We start from the raw sequence: 26,995 nt of genomic DNA, 5'->3' as shown, positions 1-26,995 counted from the left end.
TCCCTACTGTGCGTGGTCCTACTATGTGTGCTCCTACCATGTGGGGTCCTACTGTGTGCAGGCCTACCATGTGCGGTCCTACTGTGTGGGGTCCCTAGTGTGTCAGATTCTGCTGTGCGGGGTCTCAACCTGCTCTGCAGGTCTCTTCTCTGTGGGTCCCTGGTGTGGGAACGTCTTTGAGGGGCTCAGGGCTGCCTCTTTATTTGGGGTGACATGGCTCAGACACTGTGACATCTGGGTCATCCGTCAGCCCCTCTCCCTGGGCTGAGGGTCTACCGGCACCAGACTCTCCTGGGCCGCACTCCCGAGCCTCTGCGGCAAAGCTGTCAGGAGGGGTGGCATCGTCTGAGGACAGCGGGGGCTGTGGAGTCTGCAGGCAGCCTTGCTGCGCGACGTGCCTGAGGCCTGGTCGGTCAGCAGTGATGCCGTCAGGAGCCCACGGCGTCCTCCCCACCTGCTCCGGGCCCCCCGCGTCCCCTCTGAGTGCTCCTGGGTCTCCCTGGGCCCGTCTGTGTCTCAGGCTGCGGTGGCTGAACCTGCAATGGTCCCAGCAGGTAACTGAGGTGGTGCCGGTGGGCCTGGAGCCTGGCCCGCCCCCCAGGCCCTGTGGGCGAGGGCGGCGGGCACGGCCATCTCTGGCGTGGTGGCAGGACTGTGAAGGGTCTTCCTGCATTGTTTCCCTCAACTCCCTGAGCACCAGTGTCCAGGGTGTGTCGTGGTGCCCCCAGGCCTCCGAGACAGTGGAGCAGGTGGGCCTGGTGGGACAGAGGCAACCTGGCCCAGCCCCGTTCATCTCCCAGCCCCCGGGCGCCCTGCATCCTCCTGGTCCACCCTGCCTCTGCCTCTGTGTGCAGCAGCCGTGGCCCCTTGGCCAAGACCTGCCTTGAGGGCACAGAGCCCGGCGGCCACCTCCCCACGAGGGAGCGCATGTAGGGGGCAGGACGGTCCTCACGCCTCCTGTGGGCGCACGTCCCGCCGCTGGCCGTGCCCCTGCGTGCCCTCGGCCGCTGCCCCTCCCCACCCGCCCGTCTGTGTGTACACAGGCTTGTTTTCCCTGCCTCGCGGGCCAGGGCTGTGCTCGTAAATCGTGCGGCCGATGACACATTTATCCCGCGGGCGGCCGGTGGTGTGAATTTATGGCTGCCCATCCCTCCCGGCCGAGGTGGGACAGGGGCCTGGACACCACACGGGCGGCCACCTCCGGGGGCCGTGGGGTTCAGGAGTGCCCCCAGGCCCAGCCGCTCAGGAGACCTGCAGTGCCCAGGGCGGATGGGCTCTGCCGGGAGTGGGCTGCTAAAGCGCCTACTTCAGTCTCCTAGCAGTGACCGGGCAGGACGGAGGGGCCACTCCCTTGGCCATGGGCTTGGCCCACTGCTGCCAGACCGGTGGGAGGCGCAGCGGGCAGGGAGGACTCTCGGGGAGGGCGGGAACCCCACGGGACCACCCTCCTCCTGCCCCCAGTAAAGATGGGGAAACAGAGGCCCGGGGAGGCACAGGGCCTCATGACCCAGATCCCACAGCGCGGGGGTCCCGGTGCAGCCCCCTCCTGCCCCGGACAGTCTCTCTGTCCTCCCCAGTTTGCGGGCTGGCGGAGATCACGGGAGCCGGGCCCCCTTGGGCTGCCGTGGGGGAGGGGAGGGGGGCTGTCCGTCTGTCCGTCCATCCGTCGTCTGCGTGCGGGCCGGGCCTCCAGGGGACCTTCTGTGGGCTCTCGTGCTCCCCGCCCTGGCCCCCAGCCTCCCGCCCTGCCCGCCCGCCTGTCAGGATGAGCGATGGTGGCGGCCCCCCCGGGCCTCGGCCCCAGGCCGGTTCCCGCTCATTAGCCGCTGACACTGTTTGCTTTCCCGCCTGGGACGCCCACCTCGTCACAGGCCATTTCTCGCGGCGCCCCCCACCCCTGTGGGCCGGCCCGGGGGTCCAGGGTGCCGGGCAGGACCTGCCTTCAGCTCCCAGGGACGGACAGACACGGCACAGTCCCGCCCCAGCCCCTCACCCCCACCCCTCACCTGTGGGCCGAGCACACAGTCAGGCCGCAGCGAGAGTGAGGCTGGTTTCGCAGGGACGCTCAGGGGGCTCGTGACGGTGCCAGCTCACACCCCGCCTCCGCCCATCTTGGCCACTGGCCCCTGCTTCTGTCTTGCCTCTGGTCTTGCCCACTGCCCCCCTGGAGCGGCCCCGGAGCCCCCAGCCCCATAGAGAAGGTGCCTCTGTCCCCCCAGCAGCCCTGGCCCATGGCATGTGGACCAGACGTTGAGTCTCCGATGCCAAGGCTCTGGGGAGAAGGCAGGCGGAGGGGTGCCCCGGGCAGAGCGGGGGTGCCCCAGGCCCTGCATCCCAGCTCCGAGCAGGGGAGGCGTCACATGGACGTAGGGGTTTGGCGTGGGCTCGGCCTGCAGGCAGGGCAGTGTGTGGGCATGGCGGAGGTGCCCATCTCTCCTGCTGCAGGCCACCCGCTGCCTCCGCACCCGTCCACCCCTCCCCCACCCCCACCCCCACCCCCACGCAGAGTGGCCACAGCTGGGCGGCATCAAGGCCCACAGGCCGGTGGCAGCCAGTCCTTCACTTAAAAATGTGTTTGTGATTTGGCGGCCGGGCAGATAACGGTGACGAATGGCCCGCCTGCCCCTCGGGGCCCCCAGCCCATCTGGTTTGATTTTGGCCCATCCCTGCCCTCGGGCACTGCCCTCCAGGGGAAGCCAGCCTTCATGGGCAGCCTCTGCAGACTCCGCCCCTCCGGCGCAGGGCCCCAAGGGGCGGCCTTGCTGCCCACTGGGCACCGACTGGTGCCATGGGGAGGCTGCACCCCGAGCGGGCTGTCCCCTCTGCCGATGCAGAGCTGTGGGCACCGGGCAGAGGGCGGCGGAGGGGTCTGTGGGGGCCGGTGGAGCCCGCAGGCAGTGCATGTGGCCCTCGTCAGGAGGGGTTTCTGACAGGCCTGCCAAGCCTCTCGAGCCCCCAGACCATCGATTATCCCTGCACGGCGGCTTCCGGGTCCAGCCCCAGGCTCGGCTGGGGCAGCAAGGTCAGCGAGCCCCTCCGCCCTCGACCCGCCCTTCCGCTTCTCTCTGGGTGCCTGAAGGTGGGCAGAGATGGGGTGGGGGGCCTGCTCGCCCCCCGGGAGCACCCCGTCCCAGCCCAGGCCCTTGGAAGTGGCCGCCCGCGTGGTCACAGTCTGCTTGGTTGGTGCTGCCCAGGGACCCGGGCTGCACCGGGTCCTGCTGCACCTTCTGTGGCCCAGGTCACAGAAGGGTGGGGCCCTGTCCTCAGTGGGACCAGGGTGGGCTTGGGGGTCCCCCCACCATCTCAGGGGCCGGGGTGGGGTGTGGGGAGGGCACTCTAGGCCCAGGAGCAGAGTTGGGGGTCCACCTTCACCCTGGACATGCAGCCTGGACCCCTTTGTCCCCAGGAGCTGTGTCCTTAGGGTGGCCAAGCCTGTGCTGGAGGAGGGGGTGGCTGGGGGAGGGGCCTCCAGGGAGAGGGGCCGGCGGGGGGAGGGGGCGGTGCTGCACCAGGACTCCAGCCCCCTCCCCCAGGCAGCAAAACCCCGCTCCCTCAGTATCACATTGTTGAGAATTAACTTTGTTGAAATAAAAATTGGTCTTGGTATTAACTTGGCCTCCAGGATTTTCTCCGGGGCCCTGGGGGCTGCAAAGGGGTCAGACGTCCATTCCCAGAGCTGGTGCTGGCTTGGGTTTCAGGGGCACCAACGACCTCCTCATCCTCTCCAGGCAGTAACTACCCACCGACTCGGTTCCCGGGGTTGTAGGGGGAGCTGCTGGGGCCCCACTTCCTCTGGCCCTGCCCTGAGGCAGAACCACGCGGGCAGCGAGGATCTGGGGGTCGAGCCCTGGTCCCTTCCAATCCCTCCCCCTCCCCCATCTGTCTGCCTCCCTTGGCACCTCTGCCTAACGTCCACGGGACTCCTCCAGCTTGCAGTTCTGCGTGGCCTCAGTTTCTCCATCTGTAAAATGGGAGGCTTGGCCCAGCCCAGGTACAGGAGGCCCTGCTAACAGATGGGCAGCCAGGCGGCCAGAGTGTAGAGCCGGCCCTTCTGGGAGGCGCCGCCCGCCCAAGTGGCCGCGGCCAGTCCTCTGGGGGGACGCGGTGGGGCCTTCACCATGGTAGTGGGCGCCCAGACCATGCGTGGCAGTGGGGGTGAGGACAGAGACCTGGGGTCCCCGAGACCCGCTCCCGGGGAGGCAGGCAGAGGCAGGCGCCCCCCCGCAGCCACCAAAACGGCGTCTGTCTGCACCTGCACAGGCCTGCCCGAGAGGCGCTGGGGGCCTCTCCCTGCACAGCGCCCCGCTGCCTGCCACGCCCCCCGGGGCCTGCCGCTGGTCCAAATGGGCTGTGTGCCCGCGGGGAGGCTGAGCCTGGGGCTGCGGCAGGGACGGGGCAGGTCGGGAGGGTGGGTGGCAGTCCGTCACCCGCTGCCCCAGGAGTACTCTCTGGCCCAAGGGCGGGTCTGTGCCCAGGTCGCCAGGGGGTAGGCAAGAGGTCCCAGCTGGTGGTCCTCTCGCAGCTTAGGCTGCCCAGGTCCTGAGCAGGGTTCTGGGGGGTGGGGTGCAGCCTGGGAACAGGCTGGGATGGGGGCCTGGGAATGGAGGCGGGGGCCCCGGGGGACGCTCGAGTGGGCCCAGCTGTTGCTGCCTGGCTCCAATTCCCGCTCTGTGCCGAGGCGGGTCCCCTGGGCCGAGGCCGGTGGTCTGCCGGGGGCGGGCTGGGCGGGCGGGCTGTGGGGCCTGGGCCTTCCTCGGGCGGTGGTCCCTGGGGCTGCGGCAGGAGGGGCAGCCACCTTCACGCTGCTGCAGCCACCCAGGAGGACTCTCCTGTCCCCTGCGCCTGCCGGGCCCCGGAGCCTGGCTCACCTGAGCGCCCGCATCACCCGCTGCCTGCGTCCAGCCCCACCAGCCCAGCCCCAGCCCAGACCCTCCAGTCTGATCCTTCTGTGCGGGGAGCCCGACAACCGGAACCAGGCCCAGCCCAGAACTCCTACTCATCCTTCAGGACCCCACGCGAGCGCCCCTGTCCCTGGTAGCCACCCGGATGTGGGCCCAGCACCCACCTGATGCCACCTTCTGTCCAGGGCTCCTCCTGCCTGGCCCTGAGGCGGGTCAGGCTCCACGGCCGAGAGGACGAGGCTGGTTCCCGGGCCCCTCTCCCCATCTGGCCCGTCCTTGGCTGCACCCTTCCCTGGGCCCTGCTGCAGGGAGTTTGTCCTCGAGGGGACCCCCCATTCCCAGGTCAGGAGATGCTAGTCCTTGGGGATCCGGAGCTTCTGGCAGGCCTCACAAGGCGCCAGAGGCCAGCGAGAGGGGCCAGCAGGCTGGGGGCCCATACCAGCCCCCCATGTCCTGAAGCTGCCCTGACTCTGGCCCCTCAAGGGGGCTCCAGGTTCAGTGACCCCCATCACCGGGAACTGTGGCCCGGGGGGCTAAGGTTGGCTTGTGGGCGGGGGTGACCTCTGAGGCCGCTCCCCCTCCACGAGGCCCGGGCAGGCGCCTCAGCTCAGCTTGGGTTCCAGAAACATTTGCTTTAAGTCTTAAAATATCAGGTTCCCGCATCACGGGCTTCCCTGGGGGCCACCGGGCAGGCAGGAGGGACTGAGGAGTGAGAGGTTCCCCCCGCACCCCCCAGGCCTCACCCCAGCAGCCTCTCTGCCAGGCCCTCGGCCGAAGCCAGCCGAGCATTGGGGGTCAGCCTTTTGCGGGGAGGGCCTGCGGGGGAAGCCCCAGGGTGCCCACAGCAAACCCCGCCTCTCTGGGGCTCCTCTATGCTTCAGAACCCTTCCCTGGGGGAAGCGTGGGTCTGCCCTGCCTGCTCGCCGTCAGGGTGGTGGGTCCGTGGGCTGCTCTGACCCCTGGATAGAGCCCAGGGCTGAGGAACCCCAGGCTTCATGGCCTGCAGGGCGGGGAGATCTGGGATGGATGGCTGTGCTGGCCTGGGTTGCAGGCACGAGAACAGGGCATCCGGGGAGGGGGGAGCAGCCTGGGGCTTCCCCAGGGGCCCGCTGGTTAAAGAACCTGACTTGCAACGCGAGGGACATGAGCGAGTCAATCCCTTTCTTCTTAACCTCAGCACAAGAAGGGGCCCCCCAAGGCCTGGATGCTGAGGGGTCCAGGCCCCAGGCCCTCTGAGCTCAGAGGGGCCGTCTTCTTCCCGAGTCCGCAGTGCCTGGAGCACCCAGGGGCGGGGGTGGGACACTGCAGGGTGGAGGGCTTGGGCCCTGCTAGGGAGGACGGGTCGTGTTCGGGGCGCTGGTGCAGCTGGGCCCCCAGCCTTCCAGGCACCTGTGCTGAATCCCTGGTCTGGTCCCAGCGGGTGGGGCTTGGCCACACCCGCAACCCTACACCCAGGGACCCATCAGGCACAGAAGCACCCCCGGGCCGGGCCCCAAGCCCTCCCCACCCCTCCCCACCCTGTCAGGCCACCCCCACTGCCAGGCCCGTCCCCAGCTGTGCGGGCAGACACACCGCCGCCTGCTTCGCTGCACTGGCCCTGAGGTGCAGGGTCCGTGGCGAGGAGCCCCGGGTGTCCTGAGTGCTCAGAGGAGATCTGGTTGGGCTGCCTGGAGGAAGGGTCACCAGCTGTTCAGGGCTCCCACTTCTTACCAGGCCCAGCGGGCAGACCCTGCCTGACGGCCCCACCAGGCTGTGGCTGGGGGGCTGTGCCCACCAGGGCTGAAGCCCACAGGCCAGCCCCTCCCTGGAAGCCACTGGCTCCGGATGGTCAGAGCCGGTGCCCACCACCGCTCCAGGAGCCCCTAGGAGCGCTCAGATGCCGTGTGGGTGGGAGGCCCCCGGTGGTAGCTCCACACTCCAGGGCCCCGAGGCACTGCCCCCTGCCTGCCATGCCCGAGGGACCAAGACCCAAACGCCTGCTTTCTGCAACCTGCCGGTTCTCCTGACCCCGTGACCCAGAAGCCCCCTGGAGACGGGATCCAGGGCCTCTGTGCAGCGTGCACTCAGGCCAGTGGGTGGACGGGGGTGGGCACGGACGGGAAGGGGGGCAGGCTGAGCCCGGGGATGCCCACGCAGTGGCCGTATGCAGGTGACGGGGTGGGGGAGGTGGGCGGGGCTCGGGGGTGGCTTTGCCCCTGGGCCCACCCTTTCCCTTGCTGCTTGGCTGCGGGGCCCCCTCCTTCCCCACCTCCCTGTCCCTAGGCCCCCGACCCTGCCTGGGCTCCCAAGCTCCAAACCAGAAAAACGAGATGCAGAATAAACAAGCAGGGCCGGGCGCAGCCTCACCTCCAGCGTGTCCAGCCTCCAGCACAGGTCTGGCCGTGGGGCTGGGTCCTGCCCTCCTGGGACCCCGAGGGTCACGGTGGACGAGTCACCCCTGGGAATGCAGAATGCTGGGCCCCTGATTGGCCCCCTCCCACCAGCTCCAGGGGGTCCGGAGCTCGCCCGGCGCGGGGATGTGGTGCTGGGCTCGGGACCGGGCCAGTGCAGGGCCTGGGGCCCGGGACGTCCTGAGGGGTTGGGGAGGGCAGCGGAGAGGTGGGGGGCGCACTGTGGACTGTGGGGTTGGGCTCCGGCCATGGACCAGGCCCCTGCCTCCCTGGGAGCCCTGACCCCCGGGCGTGGGGCCAGGACCTCCCCTGGCCGTCTGGAACAGCTCGAGGCTGAGGCAGGGGGTGACGTCCAGAGGGGTCCAGCTCAGAAGAGCCTGGAGGAGTTGGGGGAAGTGGGCAGACACACGGGTGGGCCCAGGGTGGAGGGCATGGGAACCCTGCAGGCTCCGAGTGACCACGTGCGGCCGGGCGGGAGGTCTGTCACCATGTGGGGCTAGAAGGTGCCAGGCCCCAGGGGCAGAGCCCCGCGTGCTGGGCCGTCATCCACGTGCCAGGGGGTGCCCCAGCCTTCCTGGGGCCTGTACCTCGGCTGTGGGGCACGGGAAAGGGCAGTGGCCGGCCAGCCCCAGGCAGCACAGGCCGGGCACCCAGCTGTCCCAGGAGGACACGCCGCCCTGCCTCAGCCTCACCACCGGACACTCACATGACCCACCTCGGGCAGCCCGCCCACCGGGCACCCCGCCTGTCACGCTGACCTTCTCCCCACCAGCACCTGCTGGGGGCTGACGGAGGTCTCTATTCCCGGGCAGGCGCCGGCCCGGGTTATATTTAGGCCGTGGACGGGGGGCAGTGGAGGGCGGGCTGCCGACCCCCGCCTGGGGCCCGGAGCAGGGCAGCAGGCTGGGCTGCCTGCCCAGGCTCCGCTAGTGGCTGCGCTGCCGCCCGCGGGCCTCTGGCCACTCCTGGCTGGGGGAGGCCCGGCCCGCCTCCCAGATCCAGGGCTCAGCTGGCCACGAGGCCATTCTCTGCCTGGACCCCCCAGGGCCCCGCCCGAGGGGACGCCCAGCCCCGGGCCCTTCCTGCCGCCCAGACTGAGCCAACCTCCCTCCTGCCGCCTGCCTGGCAGGATGTTCCCGAGGAGGAAACGGCCCCGCGGAGCCCACCCCATCCACGCTGGAGCCCAGGGCCCCACTTCCTGCCCCAGGCCCAGCAGGAACAGACCAGACTCCCCAGCCTATGGGCCTGAGCACCCCAGCTCTGGCACCACCTGCTGCCACATAGCCTGCCTCCCGGGGCGGCTCTGACCTCGGCGGTCCCTGGCCCGGCCCTGGAGGCTGCCCGCTGCTTCAGACCATCTCTCTGGACACGGCGGAGGTCGGCCCGCCTGGCACTCACAGGGCTGGCCCTGAAACAGTGGGCCTGCCTGGGTCCCAAGGGCATGAAGGAAAAGGTCACGACCCTGCCCTGTGGGCAGCCTCACCCGGGGGGAGGGCAGCTTGGCCCAGCCCTCTCTCTCTCTCTGCCCAGGACCCTCACGCCCTGTCCAAAGGGGTTTCCTGCCCCTGCTGACCACAGATCAGGGCAAGTCGCCGGGCCACCCTGCCCGCCTCCGCCCCAGGAAGCAACGCAACTAGAGGTGCGGGGCCTTCAGGCCGGCTTGGAGGCGTTGAGGGCAGGGCTGGGGGCTCTGGAGGGAAGTGGGCGGCCCCAGCCCGGCCCGCCCTGAGGTTCAGGAAACGGGGGTCTCAGAAACTTCCTCTCAGCCAGACGAGCTCCCGGTGGGCCGGGCGGCTGGGGGTCAGAGGCCTGGCCTCAGCTGCCCCTTCCTCTCTGGCCGGTCATCAGCTGGGTGGCCTGGACTGTGGCAGGCTTCAGGCCGGGAGTCTGGGTGTCCCTCGGGCCCTGCAGGTGGCTGGTGGTCAGTGGCGGAAGGTCCCTGGGCAGCCCGGGCTGCAGGCGTGTCACCCCCGGTCTCTGCGAGGCCCTGCCCACGGGCTCACCACCAGAGGCAGTGGCCACCTCCAGCTGTGCCCGGGGGCCCCACCCGGGCCTGGCCTGTGGTCCCTCCCGCTGGAACCCCCAAGCCTTGGTTCCCCTGTCTGTAAGACGAGGTGACCATCCCGCCCGGACACAGACACAGGGGCTGCCGGGGAAGCTGGAGCCGGACCAATGCGGGCAGATGCCCCGGGGCGTTGCGGGCAGCACCTGGACCCGGCCCAGTCTCACCCCGAAACCCGGGCCTCTGCTGTCCCCCGTCAGCGTGCACGCTGCACCTGCCCTGAGTGGGCTCTAGGAGCGGACGCCGGGCCCCGTGGCTGCCCTCTGGCACACAGAGAGGCTGACCATGGCCTTGGGGGGCCAGCCCGGCCAGGCCTGAGTGCAGAAGTCTGGGGAGGGGGCCCTGGCGCTCTTGGAGAGGCCACAAGGACCCTGCCAGCGGACACCTTGCCTTGTGCTGGGTGCACGTTGGGGGACTGCAGCTGGGCACTGACCGGCCCGGGACTCGGTCCGTCGGGTCGTCCGGCCCCAGAGGGTCTCAGGGTGGGGTGAGGCCAGCACCCAGCTCGCGAGAGTGCGTCTGCGTCCGCAGCCTCACGGGCCCCCGCCCCTGGCCCACACATGATGGGCGGCCGTCCGTCAGCACGGCCAGCCCCTCCAGCCATCAGTCAGCGGCCACGGCTGCGGGAGCAGCGGCCTGTTTGTTTTGCCGGCTCTGTGTCGCTCCCTGGGGCGTGAGCCGGAGGAAATGGCCGTTCTGCCTGGGCGGGCGGTGGGCAGCTGGGGCCACCGTGGGCAGGGCCTCGCCCGCTCTGAGCCTCAGTCTCCCCCTGGCACCGGGCGAGGGGTGCTGGGCGTCTCTGCCAGGCCCCATGACGGCCGTGGCCAGTCAGGTCGCTCACCCCTGCCCTTGCCTCTGGGCGGGGGCTCAGGTGTCAGCTGCCCCCAGGTGGGGGGTCCCCTGCTCAGAAATCCAAGAGGCCTGACGCTGGACGTTCACACCGGCTGCTGCAGCCGCTCTGGGCCTGGGTTCAGGCCACAGGCCAACCGGCAGGGAGTGGGAGGGTGGGACGGGCTGGTCTGGAGGGACCTAGGCAGCTCTCTGGAGACGTCCGGCAAGATCAGAGCCAGGAACACCGGGGCCACTTCAGAAGAGACTGCGCACGTGGACTGGAGGAGGTGACACGCCGCACCAAGAGGGCGGGGTGCAGCCCCCGCAGCCCCCTCAGGGGTGACCGCCGCAGCCCAGCGGAGAGCTCATGCCAGTGCCCAGGGCCCTTGGTCAGCCATCGGTTCTCAACGACCCCCGAGGGGCCCCCAGGCCGAGCTGGGACACGTCCGTCCCCAGTGCCGTCTGAGGCTGCCCTCATCCGCCGTCTATACCGCGGTCACTCCCCTCCACCCGGGCCTGGGTCTGCGGATGAGGGAGGCAGGCTTGGGAGGCCACCGCGTTGGGGCCACACGTCGCGGGGCAGGCCTCTTGCAGAGAACAGGCTGTGTCTGCGAAGCCAGAGGCTGAAAGTTGGAGTCGGGAGAGACCCCCCCAGACCCTATGCTCCCCTGGCCATCCAGACACGTCTCCACCGGGAGCAGCACCTCCCTCCCGTGTGCTCCTCCGCTGTGCCCGGGTGCCCACCTGCCCGGGGCAGCCTCTGCAGGACACCCCCTCCTTCTGTTGCTGGAGGCAAAGGTTGAGAAAGAATCTGCAAGATCCCCTCCACGGTGAGGTGAGCATGACTAATAGCGTCCCATCCTGAGCGCACAGGGAAGGCGAGGCGCTCAGGGCAGCCACATCCGTGGCCACGTGAGGGGACGGCCAGGGCGCTGAGCCCAGGGTTCCGGGAGGGCAGGGCCTGGGGGCACGGGGCTGGGGGCACAGAGCCGGGCAAGGGGGACGCAGGGCGGGGACCCTGCCAGGCAGGTGCTCTGGAGAGGGGCAGGCCAGGGCCGCGGATGCCCGCATGCCATGTGGGCTTGGCCAGGGCTGCCTCGGTCTCCCCAGGCGGCACCTCGGAGGCTCCCGCTGGCCCCGGGGCCCGGCCGATCCCAGCCGGGCCTGAGACAGCCCGGCGCCCGCTGACACCCCGCCCAGCGCGGGCGGCCCGTGCTCTGGGTTCTGGCAGGCACCCCGGCAGGAGGGGCTGGTGAAAGCTTGTGTCTGTCTGTCTGTCTGTCTGCACAGCTGGTGCCAAGCACCCGCTTCGCTGGATGGGGCATCCACCCGGCCCTGCCTTGGCCCTCAGGCTCAGGGTGCCCACCTGGCAGGCCTGCCCCGTGCCCTGCACCCGGGCGAGGACCCCCGAGGGGCCTGATGGCTTTGGTGAGGCCGGACGGCCCGAGTGGGGGGCTTCAGGGGAGACCGCGGGAAGGGCCGGCCCTGGGGGTAGCCCAGAGCCTCTCAGCCTCGTGGGCCGCAGGGTCAGTCGTGCGGGGGGAGTAGACGCCCGCTCCTGTGGGAGTGGGCCCGCGCGCAGGGCCCCAGGCCGCCCCCTCCCCGCAGCTGTCTCCTGCCCCTCAGGCGCCCGCCGCCCCCGCCCACCCCGACTCCTATTTCACTGAGGAGATTACGACCACCTGGCGAGAGCCCCCTCCCCCCTCGCCCAGCCCGCGGGCCCCTCGAGGTGCTCTCCGGGGGGCTCCCACCCCCACGTTCCCACGCACCCGGCCACAGCGCCATGAGCCCCGCCCCCTGTGCTCACCCACGGAGCCCTGGCCCGCAGGCGGCCCTGCAGCAAGCTCTGTCCACATCTGGGGTCCTCTCTGCCCAAGCGTGGGCTGCAGCCCCGGGCCGTCCTCGTGGGGTCCCAGGGGCTCGGCCGTGGGCCCCGTCCAGCCTGCCTGATGCTGCCTCAGACAAGACAGGAGGAATCTCGGCTCCCAAAACCACAGCTCTGAGCTGTTTGCTTTTGAGAAATTCCAACCTGGTTCTGCAGAGCTGCGGAGGAGGAAAGGGATTTGTCTGGCTGCGGCGGGGCGGGGCGGCGCCCGCAGACACGGGAGACCAGGGCCACTGTGGACACCTGGGCCGGGCAGGGAAGCTGGGTGGAGGGGACTCGAGTGGGCCTTGGGGGTAGAGCCAGGCGCCCCCTCCCTGAACTCCTGCCCAGTCCCCAGGCCCACAGACGCAGCGGCCGCCCTACCACGGTCCTGGGGGGCTGGCTGGGCGGTGGTGGGCCCTGGGCAGAGCAGCACCCCTCGGGAGCCGGGGGAGCTGGCTCAGCCAGATCCGGAGGTGTGGGGAGCGCACTGGCTGCCGGGCGGGGCACGTGCCTGACCCCGCGTGGCGCTGGGGCCACACCGTCCGTCCCAGCTCGGCCAGCTCGAGAGGCCCATCCCCTTCAAAACGTTGACCCCGCCGTCTCCTGGGCGAGCCTGCGGCCGAGGGGCCTGGCTGCCCCTGCCGCCCCCCCAGGCCCGGCCGCCCATGGGTCCAGGCCCTGGAGCCTCGCCACCCAGGCCCCTCTGCCTTCACACGACTCCGCCGTGGCAGCAGCATCCCCGCTGCCCGCGCGGTGTCCCAGGAGGCCCAGCCGGCCTGCCCGCTGCTGTCAGCCCCCAGGCATCGGGTGAGGCCAGCGTGAGGCAGCCTGCCCGGGCTGTGGGCACTGCGCTCGGAAGCCAGGCCTCTGTACCGGTTGAGCTTCTGGGCAAAAGGTTGCCCTGGGGAATGCAGGGGGGGCTCAAGCTTGGAGCCGACCCTTCACCGACTCAGGCCAGACTCCTGCCTGGGGCTGTTGCAGCAAGAACAGCTTGAATTTAAATTACCAACTGGATCAAGCATCTCATGAAAATTCCCAGTCTGACATACTCGGTTAGTCTAACTGCTCTAAGTTTCGAAACGCAGAGTCACAGCCCTAGGCTACGGCCCTGTAACCAGAGGTGCTGGGCCCAGCCCGGTGGCCACTGTCCATCAGCCCTGCCCCCAAGTCTTGCTTCCTGGAGCCCACCTGCCCACCAAGCCTGACTCAGGCCTGCGGCTTGAGCCAGGAGGCTGGCCTCCTGGGGACCTGCCTGGCAAGGTCCCCGCAGAGTGACCCGCTCCTGTCCCGGTTGTCCAGGGTATTGTCCCTGCCATTGGACCTGCCCTCAAGAAGGGCGGTCTGAAGGCATCATCTTCGGACATCATCCCGCAAGAGCAGGCCGAGACATTCGGACCTTCCTTCACCTCGGGGTGCCCAGGGCTCCACACGGACCTCATCCAAGCCGGGTGAGGCCGAGGCCCCCCGACTCACCAAGCTGAGTGCCCCGGACAGTGACGATTCCCACGGGGGCCCCGTGGGGAACACACTTGCACACATGTGCTCCTGTGCGTACGTGTTCTACATGAGCCCATGCGCGCACTCTGGCCTGTGTTGGTATATGCATGTGTAGCAGAGTGTACGGTGTGCACGCATATCTGTGGGTGTGTTACGTGTGTGGCGAGTACGCACTCACCGGCGTGTGCACGCAGTCAAGGTCCCCCGCCCACCAGAGGGGCCTGAGGAGACGGTCTCAGGCGTCCAGCTCCCTGCCCCTTGCCCCCAGCAGAGACCCCCAGCGGGGCCTGTCCCTCCTCCAATGGCGGAGGCGGAAGCCTCAGGGCCTCAATCTAGGTCCCCGGGGACTCCGAGCCTCGTCTCTGCCTGACAGCGCCTGGGGTGGAGGGGCCGGTGTGGCAGTAGAGGACAGACAGATGGACAGCCAGCTCTCCAGGCAGCTGGGTCCTCCCGCCAAGTGGGCAGCTAAATCAACAGGCCCAGAAATCGGAGAGGGCCCGGCCGCGGCCGCCTGTTTGCTTGTTCTTGGGGCGGACTTCCAGCCTGCGGGGGGCGGGGTGACACCGGGTCTGGCCGGCCCAGCCCCTCCTCACTGTCTCCCCGGTTCCGGTTCCGTTCTGTCCTCCTGGGCCTGGAAGGAGCACCCTCAGGGAGGGGGTGGAGGTGCAACCAGCCTCGCAGACCCGACCCTCCCGGCTCCGAGGGGCTGGGGTCAGCGCTGTGAGCCTCTCAGCGCTGCCTGTCCGCCCCCACTGTCGGCGTCCCCCACTCACTGCCCTGTGTTCACACCGCAGTCGCCCGCCCCCCAGGGGCCAGGAAGAGCTCCAGGCGATGCCGCAGAAGGGGTGGGGGCAGCCCCCAGACACAGGAGCTCAGCTCACCCCACTGAGACACCTGCAGCCAGTGAGGAGCGCACACCAGGGTGCTGTGGCGCCAGCCTCACCAGCACCTCCTCGGATGCCCAGGCCCCGCACGTGAGCCCGTGCACACCTGGGGCTCAGGGCCCCCGCGGGGCAGCCACCAGACCTCAGAGTTAGAGCCCCCACCCGGGCGGCTGGCAGGGACATGTGCTTTAGCTGGGGGCACCCTGTGCCAAGGGCCTGGGGGCAATTAGCGGCCAACAGAGCCACCCCTGGTCCCAGTGCAAGGAGCCCCCAGGCTGGCTGGGGAGTGCAGTTCCTCCGAACGCAGGTGGTGTCACAAGAGACTAGGTCAGTGGGGGCGGGGGCGGGGGGATGGGGTGCGGGGGAGGGGGATGGGATGGAGTGGGGGAGGGGTGGTGGGGGAGGGGACAGGTGTGGGGGAGGGGTAGGTGTGGGGGGAGGGAAGCCGCCCTCACCCGGGATGAATGGTGCCGCTTGCCTGCCAGACTCTCCTCCCAGCCCCAGCCCTGCCCTGAGGCCTGAAGGTCTGCAACCCCCCTCCCCGATGGGCGACCCCTAGGCCGAGAGTTGGGTGTATGGGAGCCTGGCTCAGATTGCGCCCACTTCCCTATGCAAGCAGAGCCCAGAGTCCTCTCCCGCTCCTCCAGCCTCTGCCACGCTAGGGGAGAAGGGGGCCTCCCGCCCGCCTCCGGGGCTCTGGGTCGCTGCCCATTCGTGCCCACGAGGGCCACCCAGAGAGCCGCCTTCATTGGCATTGCAGCTTCAGCAGCTTGGCTGGAGGGAGGCAGGTAGGATGTGCCCAGGGACCAAGGTCCTGAGCAGGCACCCTCGGGAGGGCAGGAGAGGAGGAGGAGGGAGCCACCCCAGCTCCAGCAAAGGCTGGTCCCCGCTGGCCTCCCGAGACCCCGCACTGCCCCCGCGGGGGAGTGACTGCAGGCCGCTCTGGGGTCGGCCTTCCTGCGGGGCCAGGGGAACTGCGGGCGTGGGGAACGTTCTGGCGAACCAGTCCTGAAACAGAGGAGCCTGGTGGAGGAAAGCCCAGCCCGCTCTTCCGGAACGCTGTGGCAGCTGCTGCCCAGCTCTGCGCTCTGGCCCCTGGGCCCCGCTGTGGCCGGAGACCCAGGCAGGGGGCGCAGGTGGAGCCCATCGTGTGTCCAGGAGTACTCAAGCACAGCGACACCCAAGGGCCCGCCGGTCCTCCCAGGGCTGGGTGTGCAGAGCGCTGGGGCGGAGCCGTGGATGTGCCTGCTTGGTGGTGGGAGTGACGTGTGGACCCCGGTGTTGCTGGCTCCCCTGGGGACCCACGTGTGCTCCAGGGAGGAGCTGGGTGCCGCCCAGCCACCCCGGGCTGCCCCTCAAGAGCTAGGGACTGAACCTCCCAGCTAGGATGCTGGGGGTGAGGGTGAGTGCGGCTGGGGCTTGTCCCAGAGCAGCCCCAAGAAGCAGGGGGTGGCCGCCTGCTCCTTCCCGCCAGCTGCCTTCTGCTCTTGGCTTCCCTCCTGGCCCCCACCCCCACCTTGCGCTGGGGGTCCACGAGAGCCTCGCTTCTAGGGCCTGTAACGTGGTTTCATCCTGGTTCCATCCTGCTGACTGGCGTGGGGAAAGGCGGGTCCTGTCTTCAGCCTGCGTCCCAGGTGGAGGGGCTCTTCGTGCCCTGGGCTCTGGTGGCGCCTGGCCCGACTCTCACTTCTGGCTCTCGGAGGCGCGGCCGGCAGGGGGAGCGAGGCGGAAAGGAACCATGCTAGTCCAGGTGAGGGAGCGCGTAAGCGGCGTGCAGGGGGCACCGCAGGGCACGTGCTCCCACTGGGCGGCGAAGGCACGGGGGGTGCAGTGAAGAGTGGCGGGGGGCCAGGAGGGATGGGCGCGCCCACCCCTGGGGCGCAGGAGGTGGCAACTTCGAGGGGTCCGGTCCCCTTTGTTCTTCGGCCACTCAGTCATGTCTGACTCCTTGCAACCCCATGGACTGCAGCACGCCAGGCCTCCCTGTCCATCACCAACTCCTGGAGCTTACTCAAACTCATGTCCATCGAGTTGGTGATGCCATCCAAGCATCTCATCCTCCGTTGTCCCCTTCTTCTACTGCCCTCAATCTTTCCCAGCATCAGGGTCTTTCCCGATGAGCCAGCCCTTCCCATCAGGTGACCAGAGTGTTGCAGCATCTTGAGCATCTCTGGCCCCTGCAGCTGGGTTCCAGCTGGGCCTGGCACTACCGCTGCATTCGGGGCCTGTGGTGGCGGGAGTGGGCAGTGGCAGTGGGGGAAGCAGAGTTGTGAGTTGCAGAAGGAGCGCCCTGACCTCGTCAGTCGCACTCCTAACCAGATCTGGCCCACTCCCTTCTGCGCTTTCCCCATCTGGCCTGGCTGCCCAGGTCCCAGCTCAGGCACCAAGGGGTTAATGAGGGAAGAGAGGATCCCTCTCCTGTCTCCCACCTCGGACTCCTCCTCGGAGGGCCAGGGCCCTCAGGACAGAGCCCCGGAGGCTGACCCTGCAACTCCAGAGGCCCCGGGGTTTTCACTTTCACTTCTGCTCCTTTCCCAACGCCGGCCTCTCCCTCGGACTCAGCACCTGCCCACTGCCTTCCAGTGTTCGCCCAGGTATACGGGAAGACTCCTCGGGTGCACGGGACAACCACGGGCACCCGCACACACCAGGACCACGCACAGCCCGCCCATCCGCCGCCAGTGCCCCTGGGGATGCCCCGTGCGCCCCTCTGGGTGCTGACCGCCAGCACACGCTTGCCTCCTGCAGCAGCAGCCCCCCTGCCAGCTGGTCCTTCGACCTGGGCTCCTAGAGGCCCCCCGGCTGGCCCTGCTGTGGGGGCGGCCGGCGGAGGGGGCGGGGAGCTCAAGCCTAGCTGCTCCCGCATCACCCGACTCCCTGAACCTGCTTCCTGGCCGCACAGATCACGGCCACGGCCACCCCGCGGGGAGGGCACCCCCCCCCCCCCCCGGCAACATCGCGCCTTCCCAGCTTGGTCCACAGTGCTGCAGGGGCCATCGGGGGGAGGGGCGGGGCTCAGCGCTCACGAGGTCACGGTCGCCCACCCCGTCACACAGCAGGGCCCACGTGCTCACCGCCTCCACTCCAGGCCGCGCCAGTCCTGGACCTCAGGCCCGGGAGCCCGTGCTTCCAGCTGGAGCGGCTGCCAGGACCCCCCTCCGCTTCTGGGCCAGCACGCCCTCCAGCCTGGGGGCCAACAGCCCCCAGAGAGGCTGCTGCCTGCCGCTCCATCCAGGCGAAGCAGCAGAGGCCTTGGAGACAGGCCTGAGGGCCAGAGGCTCAGCCCAGGGCCCAAGCAAGTCCTGGGTCACGGAGGCCTAGCGCCCTGCAAGGGGGGCGTCTGGGCTGGGCGGCCATGGATGCCCCAAACTGGGCAGAGGCGGCCCCGGAGGCAGGAGGTGCGCGGAGGGGCGGGCCGCGTCAGGCTTAGCGTCCGGGAAGCCTGGGCCTGCAGGCCCAAGTGGGCAGCCGGGCCTTCTAGAAGGGCAGGCCGGCCGCGGGGCGGGCGAGGGGCAGCGAGCAACCGGACCCGGCCGCGGCCTGAATTCCTCCGACGTGTCCTCGGCTCCCTCGGCCAGTCCAGGCCCCGCCCCCGGCCCTCCCTGCGCCCGGCCGGTGCTCGGGGAGGTCGGAGGAGCGGGCACTGCCCACCCTCCGGATGTATAAGCCTCCCGGCCAGGGGCGGGCGGTGCGCGGGTGCGCGTGACGCTCGGGTTCCCGGGCTAGGCGGCCTGGGCGGTGTCCCTCGGCTCAGGGTCCCCGGGCGCGACTGTGAGCCGCCCACAGGGGCCCGGGAGCCGCTCGCGGGGCCAGGTCCTGTCCCTGGGCACCGAGGAAAGGACGACCCTGCAGCCCTGGGGCCTTCCGCCCGTGGCCGCTGCCGGAGCCTGGACGGTCCTCTCCACGCCCAGGTTCAGGGGCAGCTGGGGAGGCGGGAGGAGCACAGGGCAGGGCCCGGCTGGAGCCCCGCGCCGGGGTCTGGGGCTGGGGCCGCCTGCTGCAGCCTCCCCTCCGGGCGGTGGAAGCTGGTGGCTTCGCTGTACAGAGGGAGGCCAGGCCTTGGGGAGGCGCAGAAGATCCGGGGGTGCTGGCCACAGAGGCCCCTGGGAGCTGAGGCGAAGGCCCGGGGAGCTTGAAATGCAGGAGGGCCCGCACCACCCCCCGGGGCTCTCCACCCACCAGGGCCCCCTTGGCCTGGGGTGGGGGGCCGTGACGCCATGTCCCCTGGGCACGGGGCCGCGGCAGTGAGTGGCACCGCGGGCTCCCGCCCCTGGGCCGTGGGCTGGGCCGGCCTCCGTGGGGCCGGGTGCATGCAGTCGGAGGCGGCGCCGGCCAGGCCGCCGGGCGCCTATGGACGCGCGGGGCCCGCTGTCTCCCCGGGCCAGCGCGTTCAGCATCGCCTCTCTGGTTGCAGCAGAAGCCACAGAACGCACCGCGCATCCGGCCCCTGGGTCCTCCGAGCCTGTGAAGCCGTTGGGATCCCCAGCCGGCATGCACTTCAGCACCGTCACCAGGGACATGGAAGGTGAGCCTCCCTGCTGCGTCTGGGCAGAGGCCTGCCAGACCCCTGCCCCTGGGGCCCAAGCAAAGAGGGCTGGGGGGATCGGGGGAGACGGAAAAGGCAGCACTGGCAGGGTGAGTGCCCGGCTTCCAGCCTGGACTCTGGGGCGCAGAGGAAGGGCGGCATCCTGCCCCAATCCTGTGCCCCCTTCGCCTGGGGACCCCGCTACAGAGATCCATGCAGCTGAGCTCAGAGCAGAAGAGGGCGTGGGAGGTCAGAGGGGGACGGGAGAGACGGACCAGAGGGAGTCGGCAGCGGGGGACGGAGAGCTCGGAGAGGTGGGGGGACAGGAGGAGAGCCCCAGAGAGCCGGGAGACTCGGAGAAGCAGAGAGAGAAAGCAGGAGGGGACCGCGGGAGGAAAAGAGCTGGAGAAAAGGAGAGGAAAACAGAACACCCGAAAGGGGAAAGAGAAAAGGAGATGAAGAGGCCAGAACCAAAGAGAAGCGTGCGGAGGAGAAGTTGAGAAAGTCGAGTCTTAAGGAAAGGAGTAAGTCCAAGGGAAGGAGTTCGGTCTTAACTTAAAAAAAAAAAAAAAAAAGTTAAAAGTCACGAATAATAGAGAGACGCACACAGAGAGGAGGGGGACAGGCAGACTAGAAGGAAAGACAAAGCGCAGAGGGACCAGCAGGAAAAAGAGGAAGAGGCGGAAAATAAACCAGAAATAGAGACGCGAGGCAGACAGTGCAGGGGCATCGGAGGATGCGGAGGGGAGACGCAAGCGAGGGGAACAAAGGTAAGGGAGCGACAGACTGCAGGAGCCCGGGCGGGCAGCGCCGCGCGGGAGGGCGGCCGGCGGGCGCTCGCGCGCTCGCCCGCCGCCGGGGAGCCGGTCCGGGCGGTCGGGGGCCAGGAGGGGCGGGGGCGGGGAGGGGGCCGGGAGGCCATTGTCTCGGCGGGGGCGGGGGCGCGGGGCGGGGCGGGGCGGGGCGGCTCCGCGGGCGGCGGCGCGGGGCGGCGCGCGCCCGCCACTCGGCCCGGGGCGCGGGGCAGCGCTTACCTCGGCGGGGCGCGCGGCCCGCGGGCCATGATCTCCGCCGTGTCCAGCCCGTGGCTCACGCAGCTCTCGCACTTCTGCGACGTTGCAGCCTTCACGGCCAGCAGCCTGAGCGGCCTGGGGGCGGCGGGGGGCTTCCCGGGCGCCGCGTCGCCCGGCGCCGACCCGTACGGCGCGCGCGAGCCCCCGCCGCCGCGCTACGAGCCGTGCTCCGCCGCCGCGCCGGGAGCCCCGGGCCCGCCGCACGCCTACCCGTTCGCGCCGGCCGCCGGGGCTGCCAGCAGCGCCGCGGAGCCCGAGGGCCCCGGGTCTAGCTGCGTGGCCGCCGCCAAGGCGCCGGTGAAGAAGAACGCGAAGGTGGCCAGCGTGAGCGTGCAGCTGGAGATGAAGGCGCTGTGGGACGAGTTCAACCAGCTGGGCACCGAGATGATCGTCACCAAGGCCGGCAGGTCAGGGCGCCCCTCCTTGGCCGTGGGCCGCCCCAGCCTGGAGGGGCCGGCGAGTGGGGCGGGGGTACGGCCGGCTTCTCTGCTCCGGGGTCCCGGCTCCGGCGACAGCCACCTGGGGAACCGGCGGAGGGGTCAGGGGAGAAGCGTGGGGTCCTGGAGTCCACCCGCCGCCCCGGGACACCCGCGGCCTGAGGCAGGGGCCGGCTCAGTTCTTCCGGGCCTCGCCAACCGGCGGATCCCAGTGGATCCCAACTTTTCAGAGGAAACTCCCCTCTCTGGTTCCCCAGTTCAGTCCACCCGGGTTAGTTGGAGGCTCCGCCCGGCAACGGGGCAGTGGGTGGGAACCGCTCTGGGACAGTTAAGACCCTCTCAGACGGGCTGCGTTATGGGGAGGCCGCCACCCCGTTTTCTCAGGCCTACATCTCTGTTGACGGGGCCGCCGCCTTCCATTGGCCTGTGTTTGTTTGAAGGGCCCGGAGAGAAGGGGAACAAGTTTTGCGATGCAGCCGATGTGACCGGCAGACAAAGGCGGGTGCCGGTCTGTGTCTAATGTACACAGGAGACACCGGCTCTGCATCTGCACGGCCTGGGAGGGCTCAGGGCCTGTTTGCAGAGCCCGCGCGGGGCTCCTCCTGCCCTGTCCCGGCGTCTTCCCTGGGGAGCCCGGGGCCTTCTGCAGGCTCTCCTGCTGGCCCTGGGTGCTCAGCCTCCCACCCGGCCCAGCCAGCATTCTGCAGCCCCTTCTGGCCTGCAGGGGCAGGCGGTAGGGGAGGCTTGTCCAGGAGGGCTGGCGTCAGCCCACCACCCAAGAGGAGGTGCCTGTAAGAGGCAGCGGCCGGACAGACGGGCGGGGGCCGGGGGCACGCTGTCCTCCCAGCCGGCAGCCGGCACCCGGGACTGGACTAGCCGGCGGCCATCGGCCCGAGCTGGGATTGCGTGCAGGACGAGTCGGAGCTCAGGGGACGGGGAGGTCAGGGGACCCCAAGAACACAGGCCAGGCCAGCCTGGAGTAGCTGTGTCTGGGGAACTTGCCTGTGTCCTCGAGGAAGGTGGGGAGAACCCCAGGACCCGACGAGAAGCCTCAGGCCCAGGGCTGTGGACTCCCTAGCTCGGCCTCTGGGGGGAACCGGGGAAGCAGGCGCAGACTCCGCGGCAAGGCCGCCGGGGCTCCTGGAATCCCCCGGTTGTCCGCCTTGCTTTCACTTTGTTCGAGCCGGGAGCTTAAAGCGATGGCTTAGATCAGGCGGCGGGGGGGCGGTCCTGCTGACGGCCCAGGACCGGGACTGCCGTTGCTGTGGCCCCCTGGGCTGACCCGGCCCCAGACGGCCAGATCGGCAGTCAGTTAGGCCGGGTCCGCGCGGGTGGAGGTGCAGTAAGAAGCCAGAAGCCGAGGTCAGGGCCTGCAGGCCCCGCTGGCACGCTGATTACCCATTTCTGTGTTTCTGACGGGGTGGGGGGGCAAGAGGCTGTCCTGCCATCCACTCGCCCTTGGTGGGGCAAGGGGCCTAGTCAGGTCAGTCAGGCAGCCCGGTGAGGGGAGATATGACCAGGGCCCAGGCTGGCCGGCCGGCCGGAGGCTGCGTCCTGGGCCGCTGGAAGCTGGTGGCCTGTCCTCCCGTCCCGAGCTGACGGGGTCTTGCCGCCCCCAGGCGCATGTTCCCCACCTTCCAAGTGAAGCTGTTTGGCATGGACCCCATGGCTGACTACATGCTCCTCATGGACTTTGTGCCCGTGGACGACAAGCGCTACCGGTGAGAGCCCGGCCCGGCCCGGCGGGCGGAGGCGGGCGGCCCAGGATGCTCGTTGGTGACCGCTGGCCAACTCTCCAGTCCCGCCAGCCCCCAGCCCCACAGGTCTCATCCGCCCCCAGCAGTTCTGGGGACTGGTCCTGAGGGGGCTCACATGTGCCTGGGCTCCCCACCAGCCTTGTCCATGTCCCTTTCCACCCCCTCCCCGGGACGCCGGCCCCGGAGCTGGCAGGAAAGGTGGGGTGGCCGGGAGAGATTACGCTGGGCGGGCCTGGCCGCCCGGACAATTAACAGCAATTAATAAAGAGAGCCCGGTCCGCCCTGCGCCCTAGGCCCTGGCGGGCCAGATCCAGGCTCCCCTCCTCCTCGCCGCACCGGCTGGTGACTCGGGAGGCTGCAGGCTGGCGGTCCGGGGAGGCTGCAGGCTGGCGGACCCGGACCCGTGTGCAGCGAATCCTGGCGCCAAGGCCGGCCGCCTCCCTGCTGGCGCTTCCTGCCGCCTGTCGGGATGGTTCCGTTTCCTTGCGGCCCCCTGGGCAGCCCCCCATCTGCCCCGTGGGAGCCTCGGGCACCTCGGGCTCCCTGGGCAAGGCCCTCACCCGGCGTGTCGTGGCCCCTGCCCCCCACCGCGGCCCAGGTATGCCTTCCACAGCTCGTCCTGGCTGGTGGCCGGAAAGGCAGACCCCGCCACGCCGGGCCGCGTCCACTACCACCCCGACTCGCCGGCCAAGGGGGCCCAGTGGATGAAGCAGATTGTCTCCTTCGACAAGCTCAAGCTGACCAACAATCTGCTGGATGACAACGGCCATGTGAGTGGCCCCCCGAGCTACCGCCTCATCCCCTGGCAGGCCGAGGGGGTCCCTGCTGACCCCCGGCAGGCTGAGGAAGTCCCTGCTGACCCACGCCACGCCATGGTAGAGTGTGAATGATGGACAGGCCAGGGAGAGCCAGCCCTCGGGTCAGGGGCCTGGGCCTGGGAGAGAGGGCTGCACTGGTCCCTTCACCCTATTCTGGGCTTTTGCTGGAGGCATTTTCCCTGGAAAAGATGGGGGGCCGTGGGGTGGGGCGGTGGGCAGCAGACTTTGGAATCTAGTGGTGAGGCTCCTAAGAGGCTGGCCTCCTTGGGGGAGCGCAGGGTTGTGCCGGGCTGTCGGGAGGGAAGTGCGCTGCCTGTCTGGGCCCCGCGGAGCTGAGCTCGGACCTCACCACCTCTCTTCCAGATCATTCTCAACTCCATGCACAGATACCAGCCACGCTTCCACGTGGTCTACGTGGACCCACGCAAAGACAGCGAGAAGTACGCGGAGGAAAACTTCAAAACCTTCGTGTTTGAGGAGACGCGTTTCACCGCAGTCACCGCCTACCAGAATCACCGGGTGAGGCCCTGGGACAGCCCGCTCAGCACCCCTGGGAAGGGGTGATTCTCAGTGGCTGCCTGGGGAAACCCCGCCAGGATGGAGCCCAGCCCCCCCCCCCACTGCGGCCTCAGACCACCCCCCTCTCCTCTGTGTTGCTGTCCGGACCAGCCTCCTATCAGGTTGACCCCTCAAGCAGCAGCTATCTCTGAAGCCTGAAAGTTTGTTTTCCAAACCATTCCGGAAGCTCCCACTGGGGGCCTGATGCGTGGTCTACCCAGATGCCTGGGGTGCCCTCCAGTCCAGATCTCGCGGCTGGGGGGTGGACCTAACTGCATTGCTAGCCCAGCCTGGGGGGCACTTGCGGGTGCGAAAGAGGAGGAGTTCCTTAGCCAGAAGGAGGGCTTCCCAGCCGCGGAGAGATGCAGCCCCCTGCGGGGGAGGGAGCGGGTGTGCTCCAGCGGTTTCTGGTGGAGAAGGGAGTGGGGGAGAAGCAGGAGAGAGTGGTGGGCGCTCCTAGGGCTCCCTCCCCTCCGGGTAAGTCCCGCGGCCCCCAGGGCGAGCCCAGTGCCCGCTTCCCGCAGATCACGCAGCTCAAGATCGCCAGTAACCCCTTCGCCAAAGGCTTCCGAGACTGTGACCCCGAGGACTGGTGAGTGTCCCCCAGGAGACCGCGAGAACGCGGGCGCCCCGCTGGCGCCCCTGACCCCCGCCCGCCTCCCTCCCGCAGGCCCCGGAATCACAGGCCCGGCGCGCTGCCGCTTATGAGCGCGTTCGCCCGCTCGCGCAACCCCGTGGCCTCCCCCACGCAGCCCAACGGCGCGGAGAAAGGTAGGCCGGGGTCGTGGGATCCGGACAGGCGGCCGCGCCCGGCCTCGCCCGCGCCACAGGGGCGCTCGCGGCCTTCGCGGCGGTTGCACAACGACTGCGGCGGCCGGGCAAGCGCGCACTCGCCCGTCGGCCCGACGGCTGCGTCCGCCCGCCCACCCCGCCCCGCCCGCCGGCGGGCGCGGGCCCCTGGGGAGGGCCCGGAGCTGGGCAGGGGCGCCGGGCGGGGGCCGGCGCGCTCTCGCCGGCTTCACCGCGGCTCAGCCGTCGGCCCTCCCCGCAGACACGGCCGAGGCCCGGCGAGAGTTCGAGCGCGACGCGGGCGGCCCGGCGGGGCTCGGGGACCCGGCGCACCCGCCGCAGCTGCTGGCGCGGGTGCTCAGCCCCGCGCTGCCCGGGCCCGGGGTCCCGCTGCCCGGTGCGCCCGGAGGCCGGCCCAGCCCCCCGCACCCCGAGCTGCGCCTGGAGGCGCCCGGCGCGTCGGAGCCGCTGCACCACCACCCCTACAAGTACCCGGCCACCGCCTACGACCACTACCTCGGGGCCAAGAGCCGGCCGGCGCCCTACCCGCTGCCCGGCCTGCGCGGCCACGGCTTCCACGCACACCCGCACCCGCACCCGCACCCGCACCACCACCCGGCTGTGAGCCCCGCCGCCGCCGCTGCCGCGGCCGCTGCCGCCGCCGCCGCCGCCGCCAGCATGTACTCGTCGGCCGGGGCCGCGCCGCCGGGCTCCTACGACTACTGCCCCAGATAGTGCGCGCGCCTGCCCGGGACCCGGGCCACGCGGCCGCGGGGCCTCCCCCTGCCAGCCCCAGGGCGGCCCGAGGACCCCGCTCCCAGGCCCCGGAACCCCCGGGGCGCGCCGTCAGCGCCGAAGTGCGCGGTGCGCGCGGGAAGGAAGTGGTATTTATTGTTCTCGGCGAGGCCGCGACGGCCCCGGCCCTCCCGCCCTCCCCCCCTCGCCCCGGTCTGGCCGCTGCAGCGGGACGACCCGAGAACCCCCGTCTGCAGGCGGTGTGGTGTAGATACTTGTAGATATTTGTAGATAAACTGTAGATACCGCGCCGGCGCCGCCTTGATAAACGGTTTCGCCTCTTTTGGAAGCTGCCTGAGTGTCCGTTTCTTTGCGCCGGGTTACATCGCGCGGGGTGTCTGGGGAGAGCCGGACTTGGGGACCCGCGGGTTCTCCGGCCAGGCCAGCCGCAGGGCCAGGGGTCCCTGCCTCGCGCCCCAGCCCTGCGCCCTGGAGCCCGCGCGCCGCCCCGCCCCCGGCCCTCCCGCCCGCGCGCCCCGCCCCCCGCTTCCACCTCGCGGTCCCCGCGGCCGGAGCTCCTGGTCCCAGGTGTGCATCCGGCCTACATTCCTGCCTTGACGGCTGTCCCTCTGCCTAGGGCCCGGGCCCCGCCCGTGGCCCGTTTTCAGGACCGGTACCTGTCCTGTTTTTCCATGGAAGCTGGGATAACAGTCCTGGTCGAGCAGGATGGACACTGTCCGTTGGGGGCTGGGAAAGGAAGAAACCCGGACTCTGATCGGGAAAGACAGAGACTGGCAGCTCTGCTCTCAGAGCGCTCCCCTGGCTGCCCCGGCCCAGGCCTGTGTTTTTCCCCTGTTTATTGACTCTCTTTGCTTCGAGGGTCCCCATGGGGTGGCCTGAGCGAGGCCACAATGACAGTGGTCATGAGTCATCCTGAAACCTGCCTGGGAAGCGTTTTTCCCAGGCCAGGTGGTGTGGGACCTCTCCCCATCAGCGCCACACCGGACCTTTGATGCGGTCCCTTCCTGAGTCCAGGCAGGAAGAGCCAACAGCCCGTCAGCGTCAAGGTTGCTGGCCTGGACTCGAGAGGGACGGGAAGTGCGAGTGGCCGAGGCCCTGTCCCCCTTCCTGGCCTGACCCGCTGCGTCTGTGGGCCTGGGCCACCTCTCCCAGGGCATGGCTGGGCTTTTCTGATGTCTGCCCTCGGCCGACCCTTTCTTTCCGGACGTGTCCGCCCTGGGGGCGGTAAGTAGAGCTCAGCGATCAGCCGGCAGGAGCCATTCTCGCGTCCGGTCTAGGACGGGACGTGGTGACCACGGCTGCTGAGGAGCGAGCAGTGGAGCCAGGGCCCCCAGATCCTCGCAGGGCACCTGGCACTGGGTGTGAAGACTCCTGCAGCGTCTGCCTGAGTGGCCAGCAGGCTCGGTGGACAGAGCTTCAGGGACGCAGCCCTGGGCGCCACCCCAGTGGCTCTGCCCTAGTGGACAGTCTGCCCCCAACCCCAGGTCTGCCTCTGAGTGAGCCAACTGTGCCCCTGGCTTCCTCGCCTGGGGCCACAAATCCAGCCAGCCCTCATCCCTGGAGGAGAGACACACTGCGGTTTGCTCTGACCAGCTGGTCTCCGTGTGGCGCTCCGGCCTCCCACGCCCCATCCAGACCAGGGAGAACCGCAGGTGCAGAGGTCTGTTTTGGGTTTGTTCAGACATGAAGTAAGGACACGTGTTCCCTGGTGCCTAGCGTTGGCAGATGAGAGGCGCCTCCCAAGACCACCCCCTCCCCAGACTAGAGCCAGGGTCGCTACGCCCACTGCGGGGCATGCCCATGCCAAGCAAGACGGAATAAAGGTGGATGCCAGGCTCCCACCAGCTGTG

General features: G+C 69.8%; 1 protein-coding gene across 4 annotated transcripts; it reads left to right on the top strand.

Annotated features, from left to right (window-relative positions):
- Positions 1-17,519: 17,519 nt before the first annotated feature.
- Positions 17,520-25,473, top strand: TBX1 (T-box transcription factor 1). Of its 4 annotated transcripts, XM_025267145.2 has the most exons (9): positions 17,533-17,830; positions 18,847-18,957; positions 20,080-20,437; positions 22,087-22,188; positions 22,823-22,994; positions 23,406-23,561; positions 24,125-24,192; positions 24,271-24,371; positions 24,652-25,265. In XM_025267145.2, the coding sequence occupies exons 1-9, from the start codon at positions 17,788-17,790 to the stop codon at positions 25,122-25,124; spliced, it is 1,584 nt and encodes a 527-aa protein (XP_025122930.1). In that variant the 5' UTR covers positions 17,533-17,787; the 3' UTR covers positions 25,125-25,265. The 4 variants fall into 4 exon arrangements, with proteins under 4 accessions (XP_044785792.1, XP_025122930.1, XP_044785794.1 ...); XM_044929857.1 differs by lacking the exon at positions 24,125-24,192 and having other exon boundaries at positions 17,520-17,830; positions 24,652-25,473; XM_044929859.1 differs by lacking the exons at positions 17,533-17,830; positions 24,125-24,192 and adding an exon at positions 17,985-18,343 and having other exon boundaries at positions 18,850-18,957; positions 24,652-25,473.
- Positions 25,474-26,995: the final 1,522 nt, after the last annotated feature.

Source organism: Bubalus bubalis, chromosome 17, assembly GCF_019923935.1.
Source record: "Bubalus bubalis isolate 160015118507 breed Murrah chromosome 17, NDDB_SH_1, whole genome shotgun sequence".
NCBI classification, from domain to species: Eukaryota; Metazoa; Chordata; class Mammalia; order Artiodactyla; family Bovidae; genus Bubalus; species Bubalus bubalis.
This window is presented reverse-complemented; position numbering and strand designations above follow the sequence as displayed.

What these genes read in the sequence shown, in the direction of transcription:
- TBX1 (XM_044929857.1), top strand. Translation starts at nt 17,788, where the DNA reads ATGGATGCCCCAAACTGGGCAGAGGCGGCCCCGGAGGCAGGAG. An exon ending in TGCTGGATGACAACGGCCAT is followed by an intron (nt 22,995 to 23,405) that starts GTGAGTGGCCCC and finishes CCTCTCTTCCAG; the next exon opens with ATCATTCTCAACTCCATGCA. An exon ending in CCGCCTACCAGAATCACCGG is followed by an intron (nt 23,562 to 24,270) that starts GTGAGGCCCTGG and finishes TCCCTCCCGCAG; the next exon opens with GCCCCGGAATCACAGGCCCG.